At 45.0% G+C, this 24979-nt stretch overlaps 1 protein-coding gene across 4 annotated transcripts in view; it reads left to right on the forward strand.

Annotated features, from left to right (window-relative positions):
• RIN2 (Ras and Rab interactor 2) overlaps positions 1–24979 on the forward strand; it is a 236391-nt gene that overhangs the window by 188353 nt on the left and 23059 nt on the right. For all 4 annotated transcript variants that reach the window (XM_049651207.1, XM_049651204.1, XM_049651205.1 and 1 more), the window contains 4 exons: positions 497–608; positions 4357–4429; positions 9569–9660; positions 12740–13879. In XM_049651207.1, coding sequence (XP_049507164.1) covers positions 497–608; positions 4357–4429; positions 9569–9660; positions 12740–13879 — 1417 coding nt within the window. The remainder of the gene's footprint in view (positions 1–496; positions 609–4356; positions 4430–9568; positions 9661–12739; positions 13880–24979) is intronic.

The raw sequence follows: 24979 nt of genomic DNA on the forward strand, positions 1-24979 counted from the left end.
AAACAACCAAAACTGCTTTTTCACTCTTAGAAACAAATTTAATTTTCTATCACAAACACACCCACGAGCCAAATTAGTCAGTGAACTCCCAGTTCACCACCTGTGGTTTAGTCATGTTACCTGTGTTTAGAATCTGGGTGTCATCAACCATGATGCCCAAATAAGACACGGGCTAGAGAACACTTAACATGCGCTATAAAACAATTACCAAACTGAAAATGCTTCTGTAGACCAAGGGGGCCCATAGCCTCATGGAGAAGGTTCTGTCAAAGGGAAAGTAGGATTCTTTTGAAGCCAGTTATCAAAGGAAGTCATCTGGGGCATGCTCTTTGATAGTCCCTTTTGCTGTCAGTAGAGCGTTCTGGGTTGAATCTTGCAGGACATGTTCATTATGAAGGGCATTCTAGTCATGGACATTAGGTGTGCAGGAAATCATATGTCCAGGTTCTGACCTTCCAGATATTTCCTAAGCTTGAATTTCTTTTCCCTCTGTTAGATCTTCCTGGTTCGTAAATCTACCAAAATGCAGAAGAAAGTCCTCTCACTTCGCCTGCCCTGTGAATTTGGAGCCCCACTCAAGGAATTTGCCATAAAGGAAAGCACATACAGTGAGTAGTCACCTGATGGCTAAGTCCTGGTTGATGGGAGGGCCTCGGGTCTCCCCAACAAGTGCAAGTGGAAGGAGATTACCCTTTGAGACAGATAGACATGAGTCTGCATCCTGTTGCTGTTACTTACTCACTCGATGCCTGGGCAGGTAGCCTACCTTAGGAGCCTTGGTTTTCTTATCAGTATATTGGGGTGATCATAACATCAGAGAGCTATTAACAGTTTAATTAAACAACCTATGTACAAATTATGCAGCCTACTGGTTGGCATATGGCAGGTTGTCTTTCTTGCCCCCCTTCCAGTTAAGTAGAGCATGGATTTGATTCCTAGGTTTGCTGATGATTAACCTGTAGGACAGGCTGCAGCGATTCGGCCTTTTTATGGGTTCTCATGCTACAGCACGTGTCTGCACATCTTGTGAATAATCCTTGAGTGGACGTGTTCCCTCCAGACGATCACTGTTCAGTCATCTATGAAATGCAGCTAATCAGAGGCAGAATCCAGCCCTCTGAAAAAATCAACTGGCAGAAGTTTTGAAGGGAGAGTGGTGTTCAATAGAATTGGTTTTCTTTTTGCTATTCTGCAATCATTGAAAATGTGAAGTCTTGGGAAGACACGTTTCACTTTATTTATTTATTTATTTATTTATTTATTTAATCCTGAGAAAGAGAGAAAGCACAAGTCGGGAGGGGGTGGGTAGTGGCAGAGAGACAGAGGGAGAGAGAGAGAATTCCAAGCAGGCTTCACACCGTCAGCACAGAGCCTGACACAGGGCTTGAACCCATAAACTGAGATCATGACCTGAGCTGAAGTCAGACACTTAACCAACTGAGCCACCCAGGCGCCCCTGGACACATTTTAAATATAAAAGGGAACACACAATGCTGATGTATTGCCAACTTCCAAGGAAGGATCCATAGTGAATCTGTGCTCCAAAGGGGAAGGTTTCATCGAAATCACAGGTTAGCAAGTTGAGGAGTGAAGGCCAGGAGAAATAAGTTTGGAAGCATGTTGACTCTCTCAATAGTTAGACTGAAACTGGTTTGGGGGTGACGGGGTGGTGGTGCCTAGGTGGCTAAGTTGGTTAAGTCTCCTGACTTCGGCTCAGGTCATGATCTCACGGCTCATGGGTTCAAGCCCTGCTTCAGGCTCTGTGCTGTCAGCTCAGGCTCTGAAGCCTGCATCAGATTCTGTGTGTGTGTCTCTCTCTCTGCCCCTCTCTCACTCATTCTCTGTCTCTCTCTCAAAAATAAATAAACGTTAAGACTGAGACTAGGATTTTTGCTTGCTTCTTGATTTACACCTAAGCAAGCCTCAGTCTCTGCATTTGAAAAACCAAAGGTACTGAGGTCATTTTAAGGGCAAATAAGGGATTATACTCAACCTGGAGTTCATAGTCTCACTGAGCCAAATGGCCTTAATGGAAGTCTAGAGGACACATTTCTAGCAGAAGTGAAACCTGTCAGCCTCTTTGTGGTCAACCTCAGGTTCTTCTGTAAACCTGGACCTGGTAATGTCTTTCCTCCAGGCTTCACAAGGGCACTGATGCCAGGAAAGACTTCCACAGTCAGTGACCTGTGCATAGTTCATACCAGTTTATTTGCATTAGGAGGTAATCACAAGATAGATTTCAAGCCCTCCATTTTAAAGACGATTAAATATTAAGTAAAGAAAGGCCATGCTGAGGTGGCTTTTGAAAGTCAGCTTGCCAACAAGTGATAGATCTGTTTTTTTTTTAATTTAAAAAAATCTTGTTTAATGTTTATTAATTTTTTTTTGAGAGAGAGACAAAGCGTGAGCAGGGGAGCGGCAGAAAGAGAGGGAGACACAGAATCTGAAGCAGGCTCCAGGCTCTAAGCTGTCAGCACAGAGCCTGACGTGGGGCTCAAACCCACAAACTGGGAGATCATGACCGGAGCCAAAGTCAGACACTTAACCAACTGAGCCACCCAGGGGCCCTTTAATTTTTTTTTAAGTTTATTTATTTTGAAAGAGAGAGAGAGAGAGTATGTGTGTGCAAGCAAGATAGGGGCAGAGAGAGAGAGAATTCCAAGTAGGCTCTGCACTGTCAGCACACATCCCAATACAGGGCTCAAACTCATGAACCGTGAAATCATGACCTAAGCAGAAACCAAGGGTCAAACGCTTAACCAACTGAGCCACTCAGGCGCCCCAGATCTAACTGGTTTTTAAATCCCTTCTAATATCCAAAGTGAAGCATGATAAGTTAGCCTGGAAGCCCCTTCTTTGCTCCCCTACAATAAGTACAGTTAATGTTTGTACTTTCCTGCTTTCTGGGTGTTCATCTTAGATTCCTCCTGGCTGAAGATTTTTCTTCTCTATTGTGTCAAGACTCAGATCAATTCCCTATTCCTATCTGGGGGACTTAAAGTGGTTGAAAGAGCTGGTCTGAGCAAAGCATTAACCTGACTGTAACTAATTACCACAGGTCTTGGTCTCACCATGATGGCCCCTTCCTGGCCAGGGCCTTGCTTCTCTATGAACGGAGGTAGATTGAGAAAGGAAGGACTTGCTCTGAAAACATAGATATTTTGTCATAACATCTGGACAATATGGTTTAATAATAAATACCAGCTCATATTTGTATAGACTGCTTTCACATGAATTACTCCATTTTTTTAAATTTCCCTTTCCACTCCTACCCTTTGGGGAGACAGGGAAAGTACTATTATTGTCCACTGTACAGAGGAGAAAACCAAGGCTCAGACAAGTTAACCTACCCCAAATCGGTTTCTTCCTACTTAACTTGCTAAATTGTGGTGCACGTGTGTATTTTTTTGTTTCTGTCTATGTCATGGTATGTGTGTAGAGGCATAGGTATATTTTGGGGGTGCTATAGAAATACTAAACAATCAAAATAATACAACATAAGCAAATAGCAAGCAACATAAATGAGGACATGAAGTGTGGCAATTGGGAGAAAAACTCATCTGATTGAGGAAATGAGGAAATCTTCACAAAGCTGAGGATGTTTGGAATATTTTTGAAAGACTGTCTGAATGGCATTTCAGCCAGCCTGGCATGAGGAGTGGTTGGCAAATACACAAGTATTTGAAGTTATCCACTCACTGCCCTGCCATTTGGAAGATGTGCAATATGGTACACCATCTTGCCAGAACATCTTCCCTAGGAGGCTTGTGCCCTTGGTGGTGACAGTGGTAGTGGGTGGGGGCATTCTAAGTAAGTGAGTTTTTGAAACTTTCACATTGAATTTAAAAACTAATTTACTGGAACCTTCTGTTTTCCTCCAAGCTGCCTTGTGTCTTAACCAAAGGTGGCCTGTTTTGGCAAAGAGGAGTGTGTCCCAGGAGGGCCAACCTAGGAAGGTCAAGGGTGGTGGGGGCTTGGGTGTTTACCAAGCTGTGTTGTGTGCCAATGGCCTCTCCCTCCAGCCTCACTGGCCCCTGCCCCCTGACCAACTTTGTGTTTGAATTTAAAAAAGAAAAAAGATAGTTGTAACTTTGAGCCTGCGCCGGTCTGTTTACCAAGCACTGGAGCACGTGCTCCCAGTGAGTCAGGGGCTGAACTTCTAGGCCGTGGACTCTACTGGCCTGTTTCTGGCTGACACACATCCTCCTCACAGCTGGATCTGATAAGCCACACGGTAGTTGGTTTGAGAGCTCAGAGATGGTCCTATGCACGCAGCAGATAACACCAGAGGGCCTTTCCTTTCCCAGAACAGTGCTCTAGGACACTCAGCTGGTTTCCAAATTCTCTCTTTTCCAGCCTTTTCCCTGGAAGGCTCAGGAATCAGTTTTGCAGATTTATTCCGGCTCATTGCTTTCTACTGCATCAGCAGGTAAGGCCTCTTTTCCTCTTAGGAGTTCGAGTGCCTGCTTGGTGTGTACCATATAAACAGCCCTGGGGTTTCTAGATTAAAGCAGGGTGGAGGGGTCTGGGAGGCTTGCCGCTGACTAGATGTCCCTGGAAGGATTGGTTACTGATCAAAATAACTACGCGAGTCCCTCCAAATTAATATGTCTGTGTCTTTAAACTGTCCCTATGGTTCGTTTCACCTCGACCCAGCAAGCAGGGGAACAAACACACATACACATACATGTACATACATGCAAACATGCACACACAGAAAGGGACCCATGGTACAAACCTGGTCCCTGATAATGTGTGGTGCCTGGGTGGTTCAGTCAGTTAAGCATCTTTGGCTCAGGTCATGAGCTCACAGTTCATGAGTTCCAGTCCTGCATTAGGTGAGCACGAGCCCCCCATCAGGTGAGCCCTGCTTCTCTCTGTCTTTCTCTCCCTCCCCCCCCCCCGACTCTGCCCCTCATGGGATTCTTTCTGTCTGTCTCCACTCACTTGTGCCCTCTTCTCTCTCTCTCTCTCTCTCTCTCTGAAAAAAATAAAAATAAATAAATGTCCCTGATACTGTTTCTGAAAATCCTCAAAGGATGTAGTTCATTCTAGAAATACGGGAGCCTTAAACCAGCCCATAAACCTTGCATCACTGTCCTACAGGCCCATTTGGTTCTCATGTCCTTTTCATAACTAAAGCAACTGTGTTAGACTACAAGTAGTTAAGCCAAAAATCATCATGTTAATAAGTGTGGGGAGCATGTGAGTTGTTAAAGTCTTTCTCTCTTTTTTCTTCCTAGCCATAATAATTTTTCAAACTGACTATTCTTTTTTTTTAATGGTTATTTATTTAATTTTGAGAGAGGGTATATGCATGCACACATGAATGGGGGAGGGGCAGAGAGAGGGGGAGAGAGAGAATCCTAAGCAGGCTCTTTGCTGTCAGCATGGACACTTACGAACTGTGAGATCATGACCTGAGCTGAAATCAAGAGTCCGACGCTTAACTGACTGAGCCAGCCAGGTGCCCTCAAATTGAGTATTCTTTTGGTGATTAAGAATCCATACTCTTCATCTGCAGAGATTGACACTGCCCCCATGTAGGCAGTGGAGCTCAGTTGGCCTCTATGCCTTCTCTGTATGTCTGTTGCAGCCAATAGAACACAGACAGGCATGCATTACTAGGTTGTTTCCAAAGATCATGTCTTACAGCCATCATACTTTGAGACTGAGAGGCTTATTTGGGGTTCATTTCCTTTATGTTAATTTAAGGGTAAAGTTATTTCTCATGTGAGACATTTATTGTACCTGTTGGACTAGACCCTCCCGGGGGAAGGCACTGAGCTATTGACCCCTAGAAGTCACCAGGTTGGCAATGCCACATAATTAATGGCCTGAGATGGGGAAGCACTTCAGGGGGTTGATTACCAGGAGGAAGAAACCAGGGGATTTCATCTAGAATTGGACACAGCTCTATGAGGGGACACCACCAACAGCCCTTGGCCTGTGCAAGGATGGAGATCTGCTGCCCAAAGAAAAGAAGAGGACGGTGCAGATGTCCCCACCTTCCCCAGGGACCCACACCTGAACTGGTTTGAGGCCATCTAGTTCCCGAAAGTGAATTTCAACACTAACATGTTAGTCAGAGGTGAAGTTGGCCAATGCTTACTCTTCATAGTTAGCTTGTTGATTTTCCTGTCGTGAAAGATCATTACACCTATAAAACAGTATTTGGCATCAGCACACAAAAGATACCATCTCTCCTCTCAGTGTTCATAATAGGCTGGAGTACCTGCTGTCCAGGGCTGTTTGATGGTTGAAGGAGATAAAGCACATGAAAACCTTCTTTAATCTACAAAGCATGATACCGATATAAGGTGCTTATGGAAAAATCCCAACATTGACATTTTATGATCAGGGTGACCTGAGATTCATTTCTCTATTTTTTTCCCTCAAAATGCAAAGGTTCTTGGTGTTTCTGTTTCTCTTTTAATGTTCTATGTTACTCGTTTTACCCAAGTCAATGTTCCTAGTAATCAGTAATTGATTTGACCCAGTCTTAACCAAATGTTTTTGAAATGTTCTAGTTGGTTATTAGTACATGAGTATATTCATGTAGAGAAAGTGGTTGGATTGTCAGCCCTGGTATTCACCCAGAATGCATCTGCACAGGTGAACTAGACTAGAGAATTCATGAATCAATCAGCATGTGGTTTGCCACATCAGAGGGACACACTGAAGACTAGAGCTGCGGATATAAATGAGAGCAAACCTTGGTCACCAATGTCTAGTAGCTCCCTGTCAGTTTGTCATAATCAGTGTCATGGAGAGCACTTCCTTGTAAACTTTCATGCACACTGGAATCACCTGGAATCTTGTTAGAATGCAGACTCTGATTTGGGGGGTCTGGGGCAGCATCGGATGGTCTGTGTTTCCAACTGTCTCTAGGTGGTGAGACCAATGCTGCTGGTGCATTTTGAGTAGCAAAGGGCTAGAGGAAATAATAATTATTAATTATTACTTATTAAGTACGATTATAATTTCAGGGGCTTTCTATATCTGTGCTAGGGACCATATATACATTATTTCTAATCCTCATGGCAACCCTGAAATTAGGATCATGAAGACACCATGGCTCAGAGAGTGAGATAGTTGTCTACAATCAGTCATTCAATAAATATGTAGCAAATATTGGATTTGAACCCAGGCCTGCCTTGATGCTAGAGCCCATATTTTGCCACTGTATGGCACAGCTCCACAGACTTTGGGATCCAGTGCAGCCGGGTTGCTTAATTCCACATTAGCTCTGTGAGTGGGTGCAGGGACCTCCCCCTCTGTGCTCTCCTGTGCTCCTGATCCATGGAATGGGGGATATCAGAGCTTCTTCCAACGGCCTGTGTGGGTCCCACATGAGTTACAGAGCTTGGTGCACTGGAGGTGCTCAATAAAGTTAGTCTCCTGCCGTTTAGAAATACAACATATAGAGCAAGGGTCAAAAGTAGATTACGTGTGTACTAAAACTCTTGGGTGAAACATTTATACCTAAGATGGCTGTATTTTCTCTGTTATACAAGTTTTAGAATTAGGGTTCCTTTCCTTAATGAGAGGGAAGTGACCCTGTGGGGAGGGGGGATGGTGGTGAGATGCTATGTTATACCCTTAGCTAGTGCAGTGGAAGAGGGCTCTAATTTTCCAGGAGATCAAAGTCTAAGACTACCCATTAGGCAATGACAGGTGTGGCTTCCTGTCATAGATGCCATTAAGAAAAACCAAAACCAGCTATGTGATGTTTAGGCTCCAGGTACTGGTTTGGGTAAGGTGAAATGCTTAAGGTAAACATAGGTTGGTTTTGTCATATGTGTCTTTCCCCAAATTGTCTAAAGAAAGAAGATTTTAATAAGTTTGTATAGCCGTAGAAACATATATTTATATGCTGCTTTGACATTACAAAGTTCTGCTTCCCATTAATCTTCATTTAAGATTATAATCTGAGTCATCACCTCTCCGGGGTCAGGCAGCAGCTATAACAAACACTGCCATCCCCTGAGGCTCCGCCTGCTTCATCCACGACAGATGCAAGTGAACAAGTAGAAGAAGGTACTAGCAACATTTGGAGGCAGACGATAGGGTCCTTGGAAGCAGGGGGTGACCCATCCTTGACACCTCGGGAAAGAGTAGCATCCTGACTGCCAATTACTAGTATTTATGTGAGCAGTATATTACAGCCCATGCCAAGAATCACATTCTATTCAAATTTTGCTCTTTTCATTGACCTTACTAATTTGTTATTCATTGTCAACAGCTTCAGGGGTTTCCAAAATTCTCAAGTCATCCAGATTTAATCTGATTCAGTTAGAATGTTGCCTAATCTTATGGTAAACAACTAGTTGTTTGAGATAGTTATTCTCTTCAATGGAGATTTTCACAACATCTTGAGTAGACAAAATACAGGCAGAAGCTCTAGGTTTTGTCCCTCACTTACTCCACCCTAGGCATCATGGCCTCCTTGCTATTCTTCATGCATGCCAGACCCTCTCCCAGGGCCTGGAAAGTTCTTTCAGCTCCTTCCTGTTGGGCCTGTTAGTCTGTGATGTTGGATGCGTGTGTTTGCTGGTCTACACACGGTGCCGTGCTGCTTGAGGGCAGGGTTGTTCCATGAAGTCCTTTAGATTTGCTTCCCTACTCAGCGCTTGGTGCAGGGGCAGCAGCAGCAACATCGCCTGGGAGCATGGCGGAAAAGCCGAACTTCTGGCCTCACCCAGACCTCCTGAATCAGAGTGTGCAGTCAAATGAGACTCCAAGGGATTCACATGTGCACGTTACAGATAGGGAAGCACTACCTTAAAACACAAGAGGAAGTTTTGTCTTCAGCACAGAAAGCAGGTTGCATGGACTCTAGCTAGAAAATGTCAAAGTAGGGGCGCCTGGGTGGCTCGGTCGGTTGAGCGTCCGACTTCGGCTCAGGTCATGATCTCACGGTCAGTGAGTTCGAGCCCCGCGTCAGGCTCTGTGCTGACCGCTCAGAGCCTGGAGCCTGTTTCAGATTCTGTGTCTCCCTCTCTCTCTGCCCCTCCCCTGTTCATGCTCTGTCTCTCTCTGTCTCAAAAATAAATAAACGTTTAAAAAAAATTAAAAAAAAAAAAAAGAAAATGTCAAAGTAAAACCAACAGATGGTGGTTGAAAACCTGCCCTGTGTAAGGACTTGGAATAATAAATCATGGTTTAGGATGACACATTCCTGCCCAATGAATTGGGGCCCAGTTTTCAGAACATGTAACAAGTTAGTGTATAATGTTTTACATGTATGTATGTAAGATCCACCAGTGTAGTGATTCTGATATTAACACTAGATACATTTCAGCCACCCAGGAAGGAAATTTGGTCCTCACTACAGATACTGAAGCCAGGCAGCCTTATCTCTCAGCCTGTCCTGACTGTGTTACTACAGGAAAGAATAGTCATCTTGCAGTCCTGTCACCAGTAAAGACAAGTTCTGGTTAGGTATGAGGTATGATGTAGCGTCTACTTAGGACGTTTCAGTCTAAGCCAAAACATCTCTAGGATGGACATGCTAGATATAGAAAGCAGACATGTAATTACAAATACTCTCTTTTTGAAAAACCAGGGACGTTTTGCCGTTCACCTTGAAGTTGCCTTATGCCATTTCAACAGCCAAGACGGAGGCTCAACTTGAAGAACTAGCCCAACTGGGACTAAGTAAGTGGGTCCCCCTGCCCAGGTCTCTCTTGGAATGAATCTATGGAACAGAGTCAGTGTTAGGCTGGCTGATGATACATTGTTGAAAAATAATCCCTATCTCCATGGCAAAACTTGGCCCTGAATCACACCTGCTGAGATTCTTTTTTCTAAGTCAGACATTTTACTGACTCTCAGAGGGGAGCGCTCAGTTTATCTGGGTAACCCCCACACCTCCCCAGCAGCTCCCATCAATGAGTTTCAGCTACCCTAAGTGTCCCGGTCCTAATGGAACATAAACTTCTCTAATGGGTCATGTCTTTCCTTTCTGTGGCATCTTGATGGGGAAAGGCTGTGCTTGACAGAAAAGGAAATAGCACAGTACATCTCACGTGCATGAGTTTTGTTCCGGAGAAACACACGGGCATTGACGGCACGTCTGTGCTTTGAGGAATTTGACCGTGCAGACATCTAGACTAACATCTGTCTCACTTCCTCTCTTGTTCAATTTTGGTCCTGGTGTTCTGGGCCATGTCCCTTATCCTGCCATGCATCCTTGCCCTGGCCAGCTGGACATTTGCTTCCCTCTCCTGCCCCTTTGCCAATGCCCCTGAACACAATACCGTGCTTCTGGACAGTGGTTGATGATGGATCAGGATGTACAGTTCACCCAGTTTCACTTCCTCGTCCCATTGCCATGAGGAATTTGTGTGGGTTTAACTTTTGCCAAAAAAAAAAAAAAGTTTCCCCCCTAGATTGGGAGGGGAAATTCTCTTAAGATTTTAGGGCTTCAGTCTTCCAAAAGATTGACAACCAGGCCATAATATTTGAATGGAAATTTGAGATTCCGAAATGCAACTCCTGGGACTCCTGGAGCCTATGAGGAGCCTGGAGGGAGATTCAGATTCCCTTCTCAAACTTAGATTCTTTTGAAAGAATTGCTACATGTGTCTGAGGCCTGTCTGATGTGTCCCTTCTGAAAAGTTACGCCATCTCTTGCAATGGTGTTTCACACACCTTTTGGAGAGAGTTTAAAACTTTTCCCGAATTTCAGTTAATATAACCAGCTAGACTGTAAGCCTCTTGAAGACCTGTACCAGGTGTCAGTTTTCGCTGGTGACTTCCACCCACTTAACTCCTGGTGCTGTGGTCAGTGTGCAGTGTATACTCTGTGGCAGGCCTGAAGGACTGAAGTATCCTGGTCAGCTTCCTGCACAGACAAATTTAAGAACACCTTGTTCCATGGCCACTGACCATAGAAGCAAATGATGTCCAATTAATATATACTCAATTCGTAACGGCCAATGTATACATTATTCATTTTGGGAAGAGACAGCACTTTGTAAAACTCTGTGCCTCATTTATTTGTTCTTCCAACAAATGTTTCTGGAGGATCTGCTATGTGGCAGGCCAGGCTCCACACTGAGGGGTCAAAGGTTAATAATGTCCATAGCTGCCCTCCCCCACTACCCAGGTTTATAGTCCATGTGGAAGCTAAGTGTACTATGCCTTATAAAGTCTACTGGTGGTGTCAGTAGAAGCCTAAGAAGGACCCAAAGGTGGTGGAAACCATTCCACCAAGACCCAAACTGGGCAATAGAAGTGCATATAAGGTGAGCCAATGAGTAATTTAAAATTTTCTAGTAGCTCTGTTAAAGACAATGAAAAAGACACAGGTGAAAATTAATTTTTATGATTTATTTTAATGTAATATATATGAAATGTTACTTCAACATAGAATCAATATATTTTACAAGTATTAATGAGATATTTTGCATTCCTTTTTTTCATACTAAATGTTTGAATCCAGCCTGTGTTATCCTTATCTCTTTTGGGGCATTAAAATTTCATCAGAAACACACAATCTGTATTTAGAACTGATTAAATTTATAGTTGAGAAACTGCATTCACATACCCAAGTTCCAAAACGATTGAACAGTTTTCCAGTGATTGAATTGCATGTCTGTTTTTAAACTTGAATGGACTGACGTGATTTAAAATTGAAGCCCTCTGTCGCGTTGGCTCACTAGCCACAGGTGACCATTGGCTCTTGCGCTGGACGACACAGAGCAAATAGGAGAGGAAGGGCAGGTCACTGGGCCACAATATCAAGCATATTTATAACAGAGAGGGCAGGGCAAGGGCTCCCAATGTCAGCCTCCTCGCTGTCCGCCATGATCAGCCATTCTGGGCCCATAGGGAAAAAAAATACATTTTAGGCAAACACCACAGGGCAGAGCTATAGAGAGAGAATAAACCTGTTCCAAATGGAAATTAGCAGCAGATAACATTTATCACCACCACTGCCTCCCTGGATTCGTGCGGAAAACTGAGCCCCGTGTGTAGGTGACATGGGCCATACAGTCAGATGCAGTAAGCCATGTGCGCTGTGCCAAAGAGTGTTGGGTGTGTAAGCCACGGTGAGAAGGGCTAGGATTTGCAGAGTACGGGCAGCTAACCGCTAAGATAAACGGTTGAACTTGCACTTAGCATTTGCATCGGCCTGCTGTCCTTTTTTTTCTGCTGATGGGTTCCATGAGTGTATTTTTCCTCTGTTTGGGGTTTTAATGCTGAACGTGTAAAACCCTAAGCAGATTGTGTAACATCCCCCAGGCCCAGCTGCTGGTCCTGCCCATTAAAGGGGAACTGCCAGGTCCTCCACGGAGGGTACCTCCAGGCGAAGTAGATTGGGAAGGGTGGCTTGCTTTGCGAGGAGACTCAGTTTTTGTTAAGCGTGTCCGGGAGCCCCGTGGTCCTTTCCAGGCTTACACTGTAACAATTCCAATGCTTTCTTTCCTTACCTGTGCAAAGGCTGGGCTGGCTCTGTATGTTGGCCAAGCCATTTCTCAAGGGCTTTGAAGGTGAAAAGCCCCTTGAGCCTTCCTGTGAGCCCACAGCTGGGCCTGGCAGCATTTCCACCCTTTCCAGTAAAGGGAATGCAGTCCAAGCAAAAAAGAAAAAGAAAAAAAAAACACTCAAGTGTGGCACCTCCCCCTTGAAAGACATGTGTTGTCATGCAAGTGTGCTTTTTTTAATTTGTGAAGGAATGGCCCAAGAGTACTGTATTTACATTCTTGTGTTCACTGATAATGACTTTCAGATTTTTGGAGCTCTCCAGCTGACAACAAACCCCCAAACCCTCCACCTCCCCATAGGCCTCTCTCCTCAGACGGTGTTTGTCCTGCCTCTCGTCAGCTCTGCCTTATAAATGGAGTGCATTCTATAAAAACCAGGACGCCTTCGGAGCTGGAGTGCAGCCAGACCAACGGAGCCCTGTGTTTTATTAATCCTCTTTTCTTGAAAGTGCACAGCCAGGACCTCAGTGGAGGCCTGAAACGGCCCTGCACAAGGACTCCCAACGCGAATGGCACCGAGAGGCCTCGGTCCCCCCCACCCAGGCCCCCGCCACCCGCTATTAATAGTCTCCACACAAGCCCTCAGCTGTCCAGGACTGAAACCCAGGCGAGCATGCCAGAAACAGTCAACCATAACAAACATGGGAACGTAGCTCTGCTTGGAACGAAACCAACCCCCATCCCTCCACCCCGGCTGAAGAAGCAGGCTTCTTTTCTAGAGGCAGAAGGCAGCGCAAAGACCTTGACCGGCGGCCGGCCTCGTCCCGGCCAGGAGCGGGAGCCGGAGGAGCCAGGGCCGGGCACAGCTGGCGGGCCAGGTGGGGCCCCGCCTGCGGAGCCTCCGGAGGATTGCACAAGGGCCGCCGGCCCTGAATCACGGCCCCCGTGGCATGGAGGCAGACAGAGGCTGAGCGACATGAGCATTTCCACTTCCTCCTCCGACTCGCTGGAGTTCGACCGCAGCATGCCCCTGTTTGGCTACGAGGCGGACACCAACAGCAGCCTGGAAGACTGCGAAGAGGAGAGTGACCAGGAGACCATGGCCCCCCCTGTCAAGTCCAAAAAGAAGAGGAACAGCTCCTTCGTGCTGCCCAAGCTCGTCAAGTCCCAGCTGCGCAAGATGAGTGGGGTGTTCAGCTCCTTCATGACCCCCGAGAAGCGCATGGTCAGGAGGATCGCCGAGCTGTCCCGGGACAAGTGCACCTATTTCGGCTGCCTGGTGCAGGACTACGTGAGCTTTCTGCAGGAGAACAAGGAGTGCCACGTGTCCAGCACGGACATGCTGCAGACCATCCGGCAGTTCATGACCCAGGTGAAGAACTATCTGTCTCAGAGCTCAGAGCTGGACCCCCCCATCGAGTCGCTGATCCCCGAAGACCAAATCGGTAAGTCCCCACTTTGCCTTTTTTTTCCTTTTTAAACATAAAAACTACTGTAACCTCACAGGACACTGTGTCCGATGGCAGTGATCTTGGATGAAGTTTTCTCTGGAGTTCAAAACAACACACTCCACCCCCTCCACCCATTTGAATGGGACCTGAGCTTCTCAAAGCAGACCTCACCTTATACCTGACTCCTGCTACCTGCCTGCTTACCTGCCGGGCTAGTTTTCAAGGAGCCCCTGATGGGAACCTCAGAGCAGTTCTGCTCAGGGGTAGAATTTGCCTTCCGAGGGTCCGATTGCCCACCTGGTCTTGTGCTGTGTGTGCTGAGTGTTTCCTGAAAGGGCATCTCTGCAGGCAGTGCATGCCTGGAAAGGTACGTGTGCTGTCTTCTGAGAGAGTGTTTTCTTCTGCTTTGTTTGGGAAGTACACTTTTCATTGAGGTACAGTGTATGTTCAGAAGAGTGCAGACATCACAGGTGTGCAGCTGGAGGAGTGTCCACAGTGAACACACCTTGTGACAAGTGAGAGCTCAGTAAGCACGACAGAACCCACAACCAGAAGCCCCCCTGGGACCACCACCCTGTCACCCTTCTCCCAAAAGGGTAACCGCCTTGCTGGCTTCTGATGCCAGCGAATTCCTTAAGTGGCACGGTTCGGGAGTAACTTAAAAAAAAAAAAAAAGACAAGTTTGTGTACCTTTCAAATAAGTAACATATTTGGAGGTCACATGAAAGGTGTTTTCTCCGAAGTCAAGGGGAAATATTTTCTTTATAACCTCATCGAAGGGCTGAATTGTTAATAGTTACTTTGGCCAAGAAAAATTTGAATTTGGCAAGGACATCTTTTTTCCAGGGTAAGAGTGTTGCAAGGATTTTTTTTTTCTTTTTTAATTTCAGAAGATTCTTTCTAAAGGGCTAATTTCAGTGTGGCTCATTCACTGGGCAGCCACAGCCAAAAGAGCTACCAAATTATTTCCAGGCAGTTCATAAAGCTAAACCCAGATTTCTTCTTTCTGATTGGGTCTGTTTGTTGAAAGTAGTAAACAGTATGTGGTAGAGAGTGGACTCTCTCTCTGTCTCTGTCTCTGTCTCTGTCTCTTTCTCCTTTAAGTGAGTTTCAGCAGCTCTTTGATTTTCTCACAAAGGAATCAAAGCCTTGTTTGTTTTCTCGGGGTTTGAGCCTGGTTGATGGGGCGGGGTTAGAGCTGGGTGTTGCTGAGGAGAGAGGCTGGAAGGAATGTGCCCTTGTGGTGTGCTTGGAACTGAAAAAGGTTTCTAGGGGAAGGCAGAATAGCCACCCAGGCCATCCTGTCCCATCCCACCAGAGCCCACCTCTCAGGGGAGACCAGTTCAGATGCAATATTAACAGGGACTCTGAACCTTCATGAGAAGCTTCCTCTGGGGGGTGTCCGGTGGGGGGAGCCAGGCAGGCGCTGATGTCAGCCCTGAGTTATGTGGCCCCAGCGCCAACCAGCCCACAGAGACAAGGCTCCCCAGGGAACAAGGGCCATCCCTTCCTTCCCTTCCTCTCTTTCCTTCCCCGCTGAGATTGTAAGCACCAACCAAAGTACTGGTCCCCAGTGGCTTCTTTTGAAGTGAAGTTCGGATATGATATTTGCTCCCAGAGCACAAGCGTTCATTTTCTTCAAAAACAAACATACGCTTTGCTGCTCTGGACGGATGCAGCTTTTAATTTAAAATCTAAAGTCGTGACAAGAAGGGATGTTGACATCTATGGAAGCTCTAATAGGAGCCAGGATTCTGTCCAAGTGATGTAAGCGTGTCCTGACCTCGCCCTGGTGAAACAGGCACCAGCATCCCCTGTGGAGTGGAGAATGCAGGACTTTGCCAGGTGGAGCCCTTTGTCCCAGGGGCCACACCAGCTAGTAACCAGCAGGTGCGGCATTTGGAAGAGTAGGCTAGCCCTTTGTTGAGGCAGCTCAGACTAAAATTTTGTATGGAGGTGTGGGTGTGGCCAACTAAGCATTGCCCCACTTTTTTATTGGCTTGTTTGTTTTGGTTTTTTAAACTTTTGCATTAAAGCAGGAACTTCATCACATGTTGCTTCCCCAATGAAAGCATCATTCAGTTTTGAAAGTACAATAAATGTGTTGTTGGCCTTTTAAAATTAAGAGAAAGGTAAACCAGAGCAGAGGTTAACCTGAGAAACTCAACACTAGTTCAAATGCAGAGAAAGAGGTGACCCTAAGGATCAGAAAACTGATCCCTTTAAATGTGTAAGTTACTAGTTTAGGACTCTGACAAAAAAGTGGACTTATCTAATTGTCTGTTTTACATAGTCATAAATGAAGTGCTCATTGGTTTACTATAATCACTCCTTTGAGCCTTGTAACCAAATCAAGGTTGGTACATTTATGTAGATATTGTTCATGTTTTGCAAATTCAAGAGCAGAGGCCATGATGTAAAAAGTGACTTGTAGTGACTGCTGGTAAGTAGGGTAGCTTGGATTCAACCCAGATCTTTCCTCCATTGTTTGCTTATTCCCACCATATCTCACTTTCTGGAGAGAAGTAATTCACTTTTAATGTATTCATGGATTCACTTTGAATGCCATCTCTGGAATACCAAGCCTCAAGATTGTTCTGAACAGGTGTCTACTAACACTCCTAAGGCTTTTCAAGAATGCCAGTCTGGTCCTGTCCTCCTTTCCCACAACTTCTGAAGATGATAGCTCTATACTAGGAGGTGAGAATTTACATTTAAAACCTGCATTTACAGAATGACCATCCCAGAATCAAGGAAGCTGGAGGAGGCATTTCACTGGCTTAACCCATGTAGAATTAGAGCTGTCGTTCATATGTGAAAAATGACCATACGAATGCATGCGTGTATACACGTAGTATATGGAGATGTTGCTAATCTGTCTTCTTCAGAGAGTGGTTCTTCAGTTGCCTAGAGAAAAGCCAAGGAAGACACTAAGTAGCTCTCACCCAGTGCCACTTTATCCATATATTCTTGTCCCAACCCTTTAAGTCAGCACTTTCTAGATAAGGATAAAATAATAAATCAGTCTCAAAACACACACACACACACACACACACACACACACACACAACCTGCCACTCTAAATGCTTGTGTCCTATTATGGAAAAGTTGCATCCTGTTTAGACTACTCTTTAAAGTTCTCTCACCCAAAAGCCCTGACTTTTAGAGGTTCTTGGATAAATATTGGTTGATTGACATCAGCTTTGCTCTCCTGGTTGGAGAACGAAGACAATGAGGGGGAGATGTGGTGGGCTCCCAGGGAAGTCAGGTCTCTGTTCATTCCAGGGCCACATATGGTTTCCCTTCTGGATAGCTCTCCACTCACCCTCACTCCCCCACCCCCACAAAGCGGTACATGAAAGGACAAACAGATGCTTTAACAAAAAGTGCACATAGTTTCAGGTCTTACTAGAAAGCCCTGGGATCAGTAACTTCATTGACAGTGAGATATACTCATTACTGGTGTGTCAAGTGTAGATAGGGTATGACATTACTCATTACTCCAACATGTGTTCCTCATTGGTGAGCTCCCACATGGTACCACTCTTGCTTCAGTCGTTTTCAACCAATGGGAGAGATTAGTTCAGAATTTCTGATCGTGAAATCTCCACTCTGCAGAACTTGTTGCATTTTTGTGGTTAGCATTTTGATTTTATTCAAGTAAAAGAAATGTTATATCTGATTTGATGTTAATCTTGGGAAAGCCCTCTGTTTTCAAGTTTTGTGTCAAGAAAAACAAAGTTTGTCCAACTCCAAAAATCTCAGTAATCCCAAATTTGTTATTTCATTCAAACAATCCACCACCAACTGTCAACAACAAAAACACCCCAGGTGTTTGTATTCCTGAGTCAATAACAAAAAAAAAAACAAAACAGGACAATAATGCTTATGCTTTATTTAATTGCTATATAGTAAAACATGTATTTTCTCTAAAGAGCATTTTAATTGTTTGAAGAAAAAGTATCTTTAAATTCAATTTATATTCATGTGATTTTTTTTAATAGAAAAACAATACTGAAAAGTGAGCATAGCAGAATAAGAAAGGGGGTTTGAAGTAACTCTCTAGGAGTTAAACAATTACAACTACTTTGCTTCATGAATCTGTCTCAAGCTTCAATATCTAGTGTGATTTGTTTTTTAATTTTTATTTTATTTATTTTGAGAGAGACAGAGATAGTGAGTGGGGAGGGGCAGAGAGAGAGAGAGAGTGAGAGAGGGAGAGAGAGAGAGAGAGAGAGAGAGAGAGAGAGAGAGAATCCCAAGCAGGCTCCACACTGTCAGTGCAGAGCCTGATGTGAGACTTGAACTCATGAACCATGAGGTCATGACCTGAGCTGAAACCAAGAGTTGGATGCTTAACCAACTGAGCTACCCAGGTGCCTCTTGTTTTTTTAATTTTTAATTCACAGTTTGGTTCAAGCCCTTGAGTTATTATCTGCTCTTTTTAATTTTTTAATTTTAATTCTTATGCTTTTATTTTAGAGAGGGAAAGCACAAGTGAGGGAGAGGGGCAAAGGAAGAGAGAGAGAATCCTAAGCAGGCTCCCCCCTTATCATGGAGCCAGACGCGATGCTCAATTCCACGACCCTGGGATCATGACCTGAGTCAAAATCAAGAACCAGATGCTCAGCTGACAGCGCCACCCAGGTGCCCCTCTTTTTCGGTTGAAGAGTCACCAGAGTGGCATATTGGTGCCAAGTTGATTAGAACCTCAAGTCTGACTTCTGATCTAGACCATGTGACCATATCTCCTGCATGGAGTGAATGTCCTTGCACAGTTAGCAAAGGGTAGAGAGAAAGGAGAAAGGTTGACCTCTTACAACATGTAAAAAGAATATATTAGTTTTGAAAATTAGTTTAAATGTAAGACCCCAGCAGGAAGTACCTCTTTTTTCCATGGGGCATATTTTGTTGTACATTTTTTACCTTAGGGCATCGAAAATTGGGTTAATTATATCAACTAAGAGAAGGGTCACAACTCTGGAGTTAAGGATCTGTGTCAGGAGTCTCCAACTCCATAATACTCTGTGCAGGGGTACTGATAGCTCCGTAATTCCCACCGTTAGCAACATGGGAACTGAGATGGCATCACAAAATAAGGTTCATGGAGATATCTGTGCTGGAGTGTTTTCTATGTCCTGAGAATCTTCCAGAGAGAGATCAGTACTTCCCAGGCAGGAAACATCACCAGGCAAAAGAATCTTACAGTAATTGAGTGCATGAACAAGGGGACACTTGAGAGGCTACATTGATTGAAATGGAGGCATCGGAATCTTTGAGGCTTGGACATGTCTTCCACTACTCCACTCCCACCAACAGCATGCCCTGATTGGCTGTCTTACTATGTAGACTGAGCCCTCACCATCCGGGGACCCACCCCCAGGCTAGCCTCGCTTACCCAGTCTGTCTACAGGGAACAGGCCAGTACAGTAGCACGATCCACCTTACCTCTCAGAGGACGGTGTCCACTTTGGAGACTCTTACTTACCGTCCAAGCCCTGGGGCTTCTTTTTAGAAACCAGAACTCATAGCCTGCCTCCTTTTGTCAAATCCAAGAGTATGTGTTAAATGCATACTGTGTTTTTAATAGAAGCAAGTGAAAGTCCCCCTAATCCCTCGCCGGTGTGTGGTTCTTGAGGGTTTATGGAGCACTTTTATGCAGAGATTCCCCTTAAATCCCCTTAATGCCTTGGGGTCCCATTTATTAACCTCATTTTTAGAGATGAGGAAACAAAAGCTTAGCAAGGTCAAGCAGGGGTACAAGTGGGAGTGAACCAACTCATCTGGAGAGCTTTTCACACCACCCAGGGTGGCAACACTGCCTTTTGGGGCCATTTTATGAGGAGAGAAGAAGACCACAGTGGTGAAGTCACCCTACCAAGGGGTGCCTGCTTTCCACAAGACTTACCCTAGATCAAGTTCTGCTCTGTAAAATTAAGTGCAAGCCCTTCCCCTTCCCTCCATACTCTATTCTGCAGGAGCAGGACACTAAGCACTGTCCACACCCAAGGGATGAGGTTAGAATTCAGCTCTACCTCCCCAAGGCCAGAGGAGCTGCATCAATTATTTAGAATTTTTTAGTAAGGAAGATTGGGCTCTTCTCCACTGCTTTTGTTTTTGCTGGCCCTTTACTAGAAGGTACCGAAATCAGTCGGACAGATTCTATGCATAAACCATTACCTATACTTTTGCATAATGCCTTTCCTTCAAGCCCATCAAAATGAACAAACACCTGGGGCACCTGGGTGGCTCAGTCGGTTGAGCGCCCAACTTCGGCTCAGGTCATGATCTCGTGGTTCGTGAGTTTCAACCCCACATCCGTCTCTGTGCTGACAGCTCAGAGCCTGGAGCCTGCTTCGGATTCTGTGTCTCCTTCTCTCTATGCTCCTCCCCTGCTCACACCCTGTCTCTCTCTCAAGAATAAATAAAGAAAAAAAAATTTTTTTTAAAAAAATGAACAAAAACCTAAGTGAATCACCACCCCAGAGCTTGCCATCTTTATTTTGGTGCCATCTCTGCTGGGCTGGGGGGACCTTCCTGTAAATGATAAAACATCCTTTATTATTTATTGTTTATGGGCTGAAGCATGCATTGCTCACATATGTAAAGCAAACCCAGATTAGAGAACACCCCTGCAGGGCAACAGGAGACCCCTGCAGGGATGGGGCTGGCTGCCCCACACCTGGGGGATGGCTTCTTTGCCAGAGTCATGCTTCCTATATTCTGCAGGGGTAAGGAGAAAAGAAGCATAATTTTCATGTAGCCACCCAAAGGAAGGGTGAATTCAGTTCAATTCAGTGAATTCAATTCAATTCAGAAGTCACTTTTGGAGCACCTGCTACCTGTGGGCCTCTAGCTAGGGACTGCAGCTGGCTCACCTGACAACCAACCGTCAGGTCTGGTGTTCACAGGAGAGAGGTCTAGTTTGCTCTATGCCACAGTAGAGGCAACAGAGAACTCCAAGGACCCAGGGTGTGGGGAGGAGGTGGACAGGCAAGGCTGCATGGGAATCCATCCATGTTGGGAAAGGCGAGGAGCCCACCGGCCACAGGGAACAGCATGTGGAGAGGCACAGAGGCACAGAGGGCTGCAATACTGTTGTCTTCAGTGAGAACATGGAACGAAGAAGGGAGGGCAAAGCAGGGGCGCTCCCACGGAAGCTGCTTGAGTCTTTAAGGTGGTAAAAAGCATTTTAGAAAACTCATCCCAAGCAGGGTAAGACTCAAACTCTCTAACGATCTCTGGAGCCCAAGTACCAACCAATCGAATCAGACCTGTCCATAAACACCTGTAGGCCAGTGTGACAAGCTAGGATGTCAGAGACCTGGATAGACAGACACAGAGTAGGGACAGCAGTGTGACACAGGCCTTCACAATTAGTAGACCAGAACCTGTCAGCAATGAACCGAATCCACCCTTCATCCCTCATGATTCCTCATCTGAAATGGGGCTGTGGGGGCTCTCCACCTCTCACTTCCTCTTGCTCCGAAAGACATACCACTGCCCAAGATGTTCAGCTTATCTGTGAGTTTGAGCTGTTAGGTGGGGACACAGTGGGGCTGTGACAAAACACCAGCAAATTCAGGGCAGGAAAACCCAGGGGCTTCAGATCTTCTGCCTTTGTACCTATGGGTGGGAGGGTCTGAGGAAAAGTAAGAAGGCACAAGAGAGAGAAAGATGTACAGGAAACCAGGCAGCTTCTCAATTAATTTATCAAAGCACTTTTGGTTCTCATTTCAAACCAAGTAAACCACAGTTAACACAGAAGAAAACAAACCCAAATGGGCATGAATCACTAAACCTGGTGTCCCTATTCCAAGGCCACATTCAAAAGGAAAGAGGGAGCCAATGATTCTTGCCCATTTATGAGGTGACAGGTGCATGTGAAGTGCTCACCGAGTGGGATCTCACCTTACCCTCACAACAATCCCACTGGGAGGCTGTGAGTGATCCCATTTTGCAGATGAGGAAGCTGAGGCCCTGAAAGGTCACCTTCTCTCAAGGTCACAAAGTAGAAATGGCTCATTTGGACTTCACATGTAACCCAAGAGACACTTGGACACCATGTGGTCTGCTTTTTATGAGTAGTTTGTACAGAGGATTAGCAAAGTTCTCTTGTGGCTATGGGGCATCACATCCCAGCTCTGCTAAGACAGGATGGATAAATTTCTCAGCCGAAAGGCAGAAGGCATGTGGTGGTTCAGAGCACATGCTCAGGCTGGACTATAGGGTTTGAAGTCCCAGCTCTACTGCTGCTGAGCTGTGCATACTTGATCATGTGTCTTAACATCTCTGTGCCTCTGTTTCTTCATATGTAACATGAACCAGACATCACTCTGCCTGCCCCACTGACACTCACTTACCTGTTTGATTTCCAACTCCTGGTGCCTGTGACATTTTGCCTGACACTTTCTCATGCCACCAGAGCCCTTGTCCAGGGCAGTTGGAAAGACTGGGAAATTAATTCCCTCTCTGCTGTCCAGGAGCCTGATAGGAACAGGTGTATAAATACCCCAGCTGCCTCCCCTCTGGTGGGACAGCCCTGAGGCTTGCTCTACACCATGCCTTGGACGTCCAGCAGGGTTGAGCTGGTGGAGCTCCAGCTGCCCCCAGTAATAACTGGATTACAATTACTAATAAAGCACATAATGTTGGCTGCCTCCTCTCCCATCTCATTCCCCTTGTCTGCTGCCAGTGCTTCCTGGGCTCACCTCCCAGATGAACCACTCATACTTGAGTCCTTGTCTCAAGGTTGGCTTCTGGGAGAACCCAAGCTAAAACAAATACAGATTCTATACTCATTTCAGCCAAACAGTTGTTTAAATCCATAGGAAGTGTGTAACAGTGCTTGGAACACTCCAGTACCCAATGTCAGCTCTAATCTTTAATCCAATTAAACAGTCAAAGGAAGATATGTTAGCACATAAAGAAAATATCAAACTCGTCTTGCTGTTCTCGATGGAGGGAGGCCCGTTGTGCCACCTGGCTTGTTGGCAACAGCGACAGGCTTGCATTTCGTCCCCACGACTCTGGGAGAGTCATTTGACTTCTAAGCCACCTGTGCATCTGCACGATGAGGGTGTCACTGGCTCCTGATTCTTGGGGCTGGGATGGGGGTTAACATTACAGCAGGGACACACATAGAGCCCCCTGGGAATAAGAACAGCACAGAGAAAACTCGGCACACTTTGGCAATTATGTATGTGTAACTTCACAATTTGAGATTTCAAACATTAGCTTCTCTTTCTGTCACTTTCCTTTTAAAGAAATAAATAATCAGAATGCTAGAAACCAAGTAAACCAAGAGGCCATGTGACCTCATCATCTATCTTTGTCAACTAACTATAGGTTGCAACCTATTTTGTTTAGATTCTGGGTACTGTTAGAATCCCCCAGAGAATGTCAGTTATTATTTTGTTTTGTTTTGGCCATCACTCAGGGTGCTAGTTCCGTCTTGCCTCCCACGGGCAATGATTTGGATGGCAGTTCAGAAGTTCGAGGCAATGGCAGAGAGGTGAACCAACTTGGCCAAAGTTGCTTAGAAAGATAGAGCCAGGCTGGCTGCCAGGCTTCATGTTCCTAGTGTTCTTTCTAAGACATGTGCCTTCTCTGGACTTTACCTTAACCTCCCAGACTCTCACTTCCCCTTAGGCAGCAGTGGGTAAGCAGAAAGTACTCAAACCAAGCTGATGCATGAGCCAGTCTTGTGATGGTTCCCTGTCTGATCTCTGGCCTTCTCTGGAATCTGTACTGTTGGTCAGAGTGAAGCAACAGAGACAGGGCTTCTGTCTTCCATTCCTAATAGAGGAGTGATCCCTTCACAGCACTAGAGGCCGATACATTGAATGCTTCCTATAAATGACTGCATCAGCTCACCCTAAGGCAAGGAGCATCTAAGCCCCTGCCATTCTCTTTACCATTTCCCACTTGTGCCTGACCTTTGGGAACAATTGAAAGGATCTGTCTATAAATATTTTCCAAAAATTTGCTTCCAGTTTTGATCATTCACCTAACAATTGGTTTTGAATATTCAAAACATTGTAGCTCAAACATTTCTCTAGTATTGTTGTTTATATGCTCGTTTCTTCGCTTGTGGATACATGCAATTGACATAACCAGATCCCTTGGGTTCAAATCTTGGCTCCCTTTCTTGCTAGCTATGAGGGATTGAGCTCTTTGGGTTTGTTTCCTGATATATAAAATGAACAAATAATAGTCCTGCCTCCATGAGGTTTGTTTGAACATTTGAAAAATCAGTGCATATGAAGTATCTAGAATAGTATCATTTGTTCTTATGGTTTAAAAGATTTTGTTTTCTTGGATCTTAAACAACCACAGACAGCAGAAAACAACAGATAGTAGTAATTTATGAGAGATGTTACCAATCTGTTCTTTCCTTTTTTAAATTTTTTTTATTTTTGAGCTAACCATATTCTATAAGATTTTCTGTTCCTTTTGTTTTCCCAAATCATTTTTCCCTCTTGCTTTGTGCACAGAACCTGTTACCCGTTGGACGCCAGTGGGTTCCAAGTCTCATTTGACTTTATTTTTTCTATTCTTTATGCTTGTTAAGGATTGCAGGAGGGTGGGAGTTAGGAGTAAAGTCCTGGAAAAGAATGCAAAGAGACCAGTCTGATTTCTAAACTATGGCCGCTAAAAAATGTACTTAAAAAAAAAAAAACTAACACCGGTATTTTTTTTTTTTTTATCTTTTCATTTTGGATTTTAAGAGAATGGGCACTTGGCAATGAATCCCAGGTTTCAAGCCTCCTAACAAAAGATTTCTGCAGCACCATTTATTCCTAAGGGTGGGAGTCTGTGGCACAAAGACCAGTGTCTCTTCCTTGGTGGCAAAGATGAGTTGCATAAGGGTCCCTCTCAGCTCACTGGTAATGGTATTTCTGCTGTTGTCCCCCAGGAACAGCACAGAATCTTGTGTAGATGATTCATGTTAATGCTCTGCCTCAGAGATGACCAGGCTCACCCTGAAGTTAGAAGTTGCCCTTGGGGTTCAAGGTGAAAATCTCAGGCTGGTCTCCAGTTGTTTTCCATTGGCTTGACTTAAACATGGTTACTGTAACTTACATTCATAAA

The sequence above is a fragment of the Panthera uncia genome, assembly GCF_023721935.1.
Source record: "Panthera uncia isolate 11264 chromosome A3 unlocalized genomic scaffold, Puncia_PCG_1.0 HiC_scaffold_11, whole genome shotgun sequence".
Classification (NCBI taxonomy): domain Eukaryota; kingdom Metazoa; phylum Chordata; class Mammalia; order Carnivora; family Felidae; genus Panthera; species Panthera uncia.